Source organism: Sardina pilchardus, chromosome 14 (genome assembly GCF_963854185.1).
Source record: "Sardina pilchardus chromosome 14, fSarPil1.1, whole genome shotgun sequence".
Taxonomy (NCBI): domain Eukaryota; kingdom Metazoa; phylum Chordata; class Actinopteri; order Clupeiformes; family Clupeidae; genus Sardina; species Sardina pilchardus.
Window position 1 is genome coordinate 11,455,200 of NC_085007.1, and position 8,004 is coordinate 11,463,203.

Sequence of the window (8,004 nt, forward strand, 5' to 3'; positions counted from 1 at the left end):
GCAATAAATCTCCAAAAGACTATTTTTTATACATGTCTTTAGTCAACTTTACCAAAGGTGCCAATAATTCTGGAGGTAGGCTACTGTATACTACAAACAATATGACTTGGACCATTTGTACACAGACAGATATCAAAGCCATATCTGAAAACACATATGAACTAAACTGAACACTACAAGAATCAGTAACTAAAGATTCTGAGAAGGTCTCATTCTTCTTTTATTAAATCAAGTTTCACAAACATAAGCATTTTACTTTACATTTGTACAGTTCAAGCCATTCATTCGCCTGCATGACATTTCAGTCATCACTGATTAGAGTAAGCAGTGGCCTTAGTTGAGAATCTGAACTGACAGAAAATTCTAATTACAAAAATACTTAAATTAACATTCCCACTTGATTCTGGCAAAAGGAACAGTTTAACGCAAAATTATACATCACCTCTCTCATTCAAACATTTTAGTGACCGCAAGCAACCAGTAATAAACAGGGAACAGAAAAAGTTCCCAAACTCATGTACATAAATATTTTACCTTCTATGTGCCTTGAATGTATGACAGGATTAAAAATCTACACCGTAGAAGCCCAAAGCAAGAAAGATGTAACAGCATGGCATAATCCGTGGAACATAAGATCCACTACTAAACAGATAGTTCATTCACTTACAAATACATTCTGAATATTTCCTTCATCACTGAGCACTTATTCAGCCTAAATAATACTCATTTTCTGAGCTATACAGGCAAGTACATTACACAATAACCTAGTTCTGACGGTTATTTATCACCAGTAGCAGTCACCACACCTCAAATCTTGCACAGCACCCTCTGCCTGTGACTTATGGTTATCACACATTTACAGAAATAATAAATTATAAGCACCCTCTTACAATGGAGATAAACAGGGACTGTGCTGACTTTAAGGCAGACAACAGAACATAATGACATCAGCTAGATGGATTGTGTGGCGAGAAAGATGATTGTGGTGGTTTGAAATACACCCTCTGACACTTGGGAGTATCCACAAGACCGACTTGAATCCTGAAGCTGAGGTCTTGACCAGTTGAGTTCAGAGGTTTGGAGTTTTATACGACTCGTCGCACTTCGAAGAACCTCTTCAGATAGTAAATCTGGCCCAGTGTCATGGCGACTAACACTAGAGCCTCAAAGAAAGACCAGAGCACCACTCGGCTGTTTGTGTTATCATTAACTAGAAAAGAACACAGACAAGAGCACAAATCAATATATATAAAAACAATTGCACAAATATTATGACTGATCAGAAATGACCAATGATCATAAAACATTATACTATATGATCTTAAACACAAACTCAGAATATATATTGAATTCAGTGGGGAGCTGTTGCCTTCTTCATTGCTTGAGGGCAATATGTGACCGCATGGAACAGTGATAACATTTATGTTGTAAATGTTTGTGTAGCTGGGAGAAGGATAGACAATAGAAGAGAAATGTTCCTACTCGCTCTGTGGATCCTTTCACGGACCTCCATGTACTCCTGTTCGTGCTTCACTAATGTCATCGCAACGGCCATCTCATTAATCATCTCCTCTAGCTTGTTCTGATGGGCTGGAAAACGCACGCACACACACACACACACACACACACACACACACACACACACACACACACACACACACACACACACACACACACACACACAATATGCAGTCCATTAGCACAACATGCCAATGGAGATAGGCTACACATGGTGCGGTATTACGAGCACACACACATAGACATGCCATTGAAATAGACAACACACAGCAACTTAACAGCTGTGCCTCAAGAACAAACAGTACCAACAATCACACACAAACCACACATGCTAATGTATTACACATGCTGTCAAACAAAAAATTTTGCAAATTAACACATCACTAGACTTAATTCCATTTTAGGCTCGAATATCTTCATTATGAAGGTGATTCTTTCAATACAAAGCATAATTAAGGAGTGTATTGTCTGGACACCTCATTGTTAAAGAATGTAACTTATCTACTGAAATCATGCAGAAATGTGACTCAAGGATGTTTCTGTTTGCAGAGCTTACTAATAAAAACAATGGTCTGTTTTTACTCAATTAGTTCCGATTTCACACAGAGGCATTCCTCCCCATCCAAGCTCTTGTTAAAGGGATATTCCGCCATTTTTGGAAATACGCTCATTTTCCACCTCCCCTCGAGCAAAACAATCGATATTTACCTTGTTCCCGTTCATCCAGCCATTCTGTGAGTCTGGCGATACAACTTTTAGCTTCAGCCTAGCATAGATCACTGAATCGGATTAGACCATTAGCTTTTCGCCTGCTAGCTTCATGTTTAAAAGTGACTAAGATTTCTGATAATTTTCCCATTTAAAACGTGTCTCCTCTCAACTTAGAAAGTGCAATAAGACCAACTGAAAATGAAACCTGCATTTTTCTAGGCTGATTTGACATGGAACTACACTCTCATCTGGCGTAATAATCAAGGCAACTTGCAAACGTACCATAGGCGCAGTGATATCGTACGCAGCATCTGAAAATAGTCCCCATAGACATCAAGCAGTAGTAGTGCCAGTAGCTGCAAGTTGCCTTGATTATTACGCCAGATGAGAATGTAGTTCCATGTCAAATCAGCCTAGAAAAACGGCAGGGTTCATTTTCAGTTGGTCTTATTGCACTGTCTAACTTGAGAGGACACACGTTTTAAATGGGAAAATTACCAGAAATATTAGTCACTTTTAAACATGAAGCTAGCAGGCGAGAAGCTAATGGTCTAATCCGATTCAATGATCTATGCTAGGCTGAAGCTAAAAGTTGTATCGCCAGACTCACAGAATGGCTGGATGAACGGGAACAAGGTAAATATCGATTGTTTTGCTCGAGGGAAGGTGGAAAATGAGCGTATTTCCACAAATGGCGGAATATCCCTTTAAGAGGTCACTAGTTCAAGCTGAATATGTTCAATTTTACCAGAAAACCTTCAAGTGTTTGAGTGTTACTATAACATCTGACACAGCAGAACAACTTTGATAGCATGACCTAAATACACGTTATATGCATGTTAGATCAGTGTCAGCCATAATGCATTAGCCCTACCATCCCAGTTATCCCCAGCACCTGAGAGAAAGGGTGTTAAGTTAACAATCATAACCACAATGAGAAGTAATCTTTCATACACATCTCTAAATTGAACAAAGCTGTTTCTGGAAACAGCTTTGGGCAAGTGTTTGACACTTGCCCAAGTTAACTCAGAGAAACCATCAGAGAGCTCTAGTCAGTACCTTCTGTCTCCATGTCTTGGCCTTTTGGAGCCTCGCCAATGTCAATAGTGAACATTACAATCTTAGGAGTCATGGTGGACATTTTGTTACTGAAGCAGAATTTGTATGTGCCGTCCATGTGCGCCGCCACAGAGTACTTCCCACTAGACTCTCGATCGCCTTTATAAATCTGCTTCCCATCAGGTCCAGTAATCTGCGGAAAAGATAGGTATGTTTTGTGTAAGCAATGTCCTCTGTTAGAAATTCTTTCATCAGTTCCAACCAGTAAGAAAAATATCCAATGCACAGATGGTGAGCTATGCTGACACTGACACAGAGTAACAGTATCTTCCAATTTCCCTCACTTGTAAACTATGATTAGTTGTCATGTCCAGTTTTTTTGCTGTAAACAAAGAGCGTCTATCCTATCCTATGCAAATCTGAAGACTAGACATTTCATTGGATATGGTCACAATTTCTGGATTCGAATTATGTCATCAATGCCAAACCAAGCACCTGATGAAAACAATAAGCTGTAGCCTACAGAATTGGTCACAATTGGGAAAACTTGTTATCTTGCTATTGCTCATCTTATTATTATTATTAAGAGTGTGAACGTTTTCTTCACTCTGAAGTACATACACCGGCATCTCGTACTAGCTAACCATGCCTAAGGCAAACCATCAAAGCAACATCTTGACAGACACGGACAGACATAAAAACATAAAAATCATTTTCCAGCCTATATGGTGAGTGATAGCTAGTTTGACATTAGCCTAGTGAAATGAATGAAAGCTAACGTTACCAGCTGTTCAGGCTGAAACCAACTGTACTCTTTCAGACGATCATGTGAATGACAGATATACAATGCAGAGAAAACGGCTAGATAGTGACATCTCACCTCCACATCAACGTCAAGAAAACCTCCCTCCGCAACTTCAAACATGAGGCTCATCTTGGTCCCTGAGTTTACTCGTTCATAGAAACACTCATCGGCATGAGCGTCTATGCTAACAAAGTAGCCCGATGCTGTGACACAGCAGAACGCCAAGAGAATGAAAGGTTCAAATGCCCTCATCATATTTTTTTCTATGTCAAAGTAATGTGAACTTCCACATCAAGGCTTCAGTTCAGCCCATTCGACACGTTAAATTATTGTAAGGTGGTTGTTGGCAGCATACGCTAAAGGCGGAGAGTTGGGACGGATCTCGGCTCAGCTGCTTTGGTCCTTTTGCCACGTAAATCTTTAGACGGGTCGTGAGAAGGCACAAACAATACGTCAACGATTCTCGAATGTAAAAATAGTGGCAAGTCTTTTTTTACACCACAGACAGTCAAAAATAGTTTTACACCCTTTCACATTGTGCACAGTACATATATATGTTTTTTTTTATAATACAGCTGTTATTATGAACAGTCTAATGAGTGTAGACAGATAAATTGTTTAGGCGGAAAAACTGTCCTTTACATGCGCATAATATGACGTTGATTAATATGACTTAGTGTTGTGCAAACACAAGCTAAGGGCAAATGGATTGAATCATATCTGCCTACCTCCCTTAATTATTTGAAGTCTACATTTGAAATATTAGCAGGCTAAATATTCTACTTAATACACACACTATGTCTGTTGCACACACACAGACGAACATGTCTTCTTATTGTGGTGTGTTGATATAAAGGGTGTGCTACTCTCACATTTTACTTGAATAATATGCGATCCCAATTTGACTTTTTTTTTCTGTGCCCAGTGCCACTGTGATGTGGGGCTGCTCGCATAGACCTAAAAGCTCGGCTGCTCTTGAGATTCTACTGCGCAGGTCAAACTTCGAAATTGTCGCATATTTGGTGACGTTTTAAAATCGACTTGCTGTGGTCTATGAGACCGAGGCCTAAGCGTTTTTGTTTCTTTATAATTTCAACAAATGTCACTCTACCACAACCCGTTCTGAGCGGGCATTTGGCCTTATGTGGCAATTTCTCTGGACATAAACGGCGCTACAAAAACAAAGTTGTCAACAGTTAGCGAAGTTGAAGCAACTCTCCAAGTCGAATACGAGGCGAGAAAAATATGACATCTCGTAGGTAAGATTTTAGAAAACGAAAAAGACTCATAAATGGTGCAGTATTGGTACCCTTTGTCCTTTTGGCTTTGCCATAAATTTGTTTAATGTTGGTGGTTATTGTTGGTCGCGTAGGTTATCTTGGCAAGAGTGGTTTCTCTTCAGGCCCGCTGTCCCTCTCGTTTGTGTTTTTCATAAAAATATCTGGGTAGCGAACATGTTAGCTGCTAGCGGAATCAGCTAATGTTAGTTAGCCATTATAGCTTGTTAGCTAGCCAACATAGGGAAGTCAGCCAATATAGGGAAGGCATCACGTACAGAATTTAGCTAACTAGCTAGCTCAGTAGTTCCAGTGCTGTTCATGTTTGTCAGCTCTGGCGAAGGCAAAAACTTGGTCTAATTAACTGCTATTAAGGTAACAGATTGCCTACGCCCAGTCAGTAAACGAGTTAACAGTTTATCTACCTTGGTAGTTAGTGCCTTACAGCTATTAAAAAGTTGCAACTTAGCTAGCTGTTTTGTTGTGGTCAAGCTAACTTATGTATTGCCAGGACGCTACCCATGGTATCCCACTACTCTCTGACCAACAGTGCGTTAAAATAGAGGCACTAACATCAATGGATAGTTGATGTTAGTGGCTGCGGCCTTAAGGGAAAATGCTGACCGATTGTGTGATTGCTAATGTACAAACTAGGCACTTAACGGTAACAGTATGCTACAGTCTTGCCAGCTTGCTAGATGTGTGGGGGTTTTGGGGGGAATTTGAGCAAGCCGCTCATTTTGCTGCATTTATTTCGGATGGCTGTACTGTGGTCACATCAATGGAATAATGAAAGTAATGCCTCGCACTAGTAGATGTCAGGCGTAACACAGTATTTGGTTCTGGACGTACTGTACGTTTCATGTGGTATAAACACACAGGACAAGTACCGTAAGAGCTCTGTTGCTAAGTTTGGTGTGTAAGTGTGTGCACGTCTGGATGCAAGACCTCTGTGAATGTTAAGAGGGTGCCGCCCCTCCCGCGGGGCGGATTACTGTGCAAACTGAAGTGGTGATGTGATTCAGCGTGTGATGCTTCATCAGGTGGTTCCACCCAAACATCACTGGAGTGGAGGCCGAAAACCTACTGCTGACGCGGGGGGTGGATGGCAGCTTTCTGGCAAGGCCAAGCAAGAGTAATCCTGGTGACTTCACGCTGTCTGTCAGGTGAGCATCCCCGTACCTGTCCCCCTGGTAAGCTCATTCAAGCACCACAACAATCTATCAGTTGGGTCTTCTCCAGCTAAAGCAGGGGTGTGAAAGATACAGCCACTGGCCAGAACCGGCCTGCCAGTAGGTTCTCCAGATGTTTTGGCTCCATTTGACATCGAGTATGTGTAATACGCAATATTTATATGTTATGATACGTTAAAATTAATCAAACCATCCTCAAGAAGGAATACGCAGAGGAAAGGAAAAATGTGGTTTGCTGCACTGACAGTTAGACTATGTTGTCATGCTGACATGGAAGGTAGGGTATCTCGTAAAAGAAATGGCATATATAACAGCAGTACATACTAAACCTATATGGCTTCTTCTAATACTTGGTCTTTGATTATGATTGCCTGCATTCAATGCTGTTGTAGAATCCAGCACAAACACACATCTTAACCACATTTCGTTTCATATTGCTGCGTTACCATAACTTGATACAAAAGTTAAAGTAGCTGTGTTTCGGCGTTGCTTGGTAACATTCAGATAGAGGAAATATATTTCTTGGCAGAAGAATGATTATTTATGAGTAAATCATTATATTTTTCCATGCTGTGTTTTTATTTTATGAAATCTTGCCAGATGTATGTAGTAATCACTAGCTCATTGTCCCTAACAAGCTGTTCTAAAATCAGCATAACATACAGCCTCTTTGGGCTTATTGCTTAATTTGTTCAGTGGATGTAGCAAAGGAGTTCACCATCAAACAACAATCTAATACCCGTGCTGAAATGGCCATGACGATGACAGCCCTCAGAAGGTCTCATTCCAACAAATCCCTGCCCACTGCCTAATATGTATTTGACCCTCCCGAGCTTAAGGAAGTTGGACACTGCCCTGACCATGCCCACCTAACCCCAACTTTCTAAAGTTGGCCAAGAACTTAGCCTGACATTACTGCGTTAAACAGTCAATAGATTTTGTTTTAATGAGATTTGGTTGTTTTGTTAAACCCCCTGTGTTTTGAAGGCGAAATGGGGCAGTCACTCACATCAAGATCCAGAACACAGGCGACTACTATGACCTGTACGGAGGGGAGAAATTTGCCACGTTGGCTGAGCTGGTGCAGTATTACATGGAGCATCATGGGCAGCTGAAAGAAAAGAACGGGGATGTCATCGAGCTCAAGTATCCCCTCAACTGCGCAGACCCCACATCTGAACGGTCAGTCTCTTATTAAAGCAGTAAATATCAGATTTAACCCACCACAGCCCCGGGAAGCATTCATATCCACTCATGAAGGCTATGCAGGCTTGCATGATAGTCCTCCAACATGCTGCTGAACGACAACGTTATTTCTATATATATATATTTTTTTACGACTTTGTGTGCAAGTAACTTTTGTGTTTGTGTCATTCTGGATTTACTATTTGTAAGAGATCTCTCTTATCTTTCTCCATACCCACTGCAGATGGTTTCATGG

The 8,004-nt window shown here is 40.8% G+C and overlaps 2 protein-coding genes across 4 annotated transcripts in view; one reads left to right on the forward strand and one right to left on the reverse strand.

Annotated features, from left to right (window-relative positions):
• Nucleotides 1-202: 202 nt before the first annotated feature.
• LOC134101357 (transmembrane emp24 domain-containing protein 2-like) lies at nt 203-4,494 on the reverse strand. The gene is made up of 4 exons (XM_062554979.1): nt 4,169-4,494; nt 3,289-3,481; nt 1,483-1,590; nt 203-1,210 (listed from the first exon to the last, which is right to left on the reverse strand). The coding sequence occupies exons 1-4, from the start codon at nt 4,346-4,348 to the stop codon at nt 1,086-1,088; spliced, it is 606 nt and encodes a 201-aa protein (XP_062410963.1). The 5' UTR covers nt 4,349-4,494; the 3' UTR covers nt 203-1,085.
• Nucleotides 4,495-5,126: 632 nt separating this feature from the next.
• Nucleotides 5,127-8,004, forward strand: part of ptpn11a (protein tyrosine phosphatase non-receptor type 11a) — a 16,220-nt gene continuing 13,342 nt past the window's right edge. For all 3 annotated transcript variants that reach the window (XM_062553527.1, XM_062553524.1, XM_062553525.1), the window contains exons 1-4: nt 5,127-5,352; nt 6,414-6,536; nt 7,551-7,745; nt 7,993-8,004. The exon at nt 7,993-8,004 is cut by the window's right edge and continues 181 nt beyond it. In XM_062553527.1, coding sequence (XP_062409511.1) covers nt 5,339-5,352; nt 6,414-6,536; nt 7,551-7,745; nt 7,993-8,004 — 344 coding nt within the window. In that variant the 5' untranslated portion in view covers nt 5,127-5,338. The remainder of the gene's footprint in view (nt 5,353-6,413; nt 6,537-7,550; nt 7,746-7,992) is intronic.

Excerpts from the sequence above, each read along its gene's own strand:
- LOC134101357 (XM_062554979.1), bottom strand. The coding sequence starts at position 4,348 with ATGATGAGGGCATTTGAACCTTTCATTCTCTTGGCGTTCTGCTGTGTC. Across the intron at positions 3,482-4,168 it reads TTCTTGACGTTGATGTGGAG|ATTACTGGACCTGATGGGAA; the intron begins GTGAGATGTCAC and ends TCTTTTCCGCAG. Across the intron at positions 1,591-3,288 it reads CCAAGACATGGAGACAGAAG|CCCATCAGAACAAGCTAGAG; the intron begins GTACTGACTAGA and ends TGCGTTTTCCAG.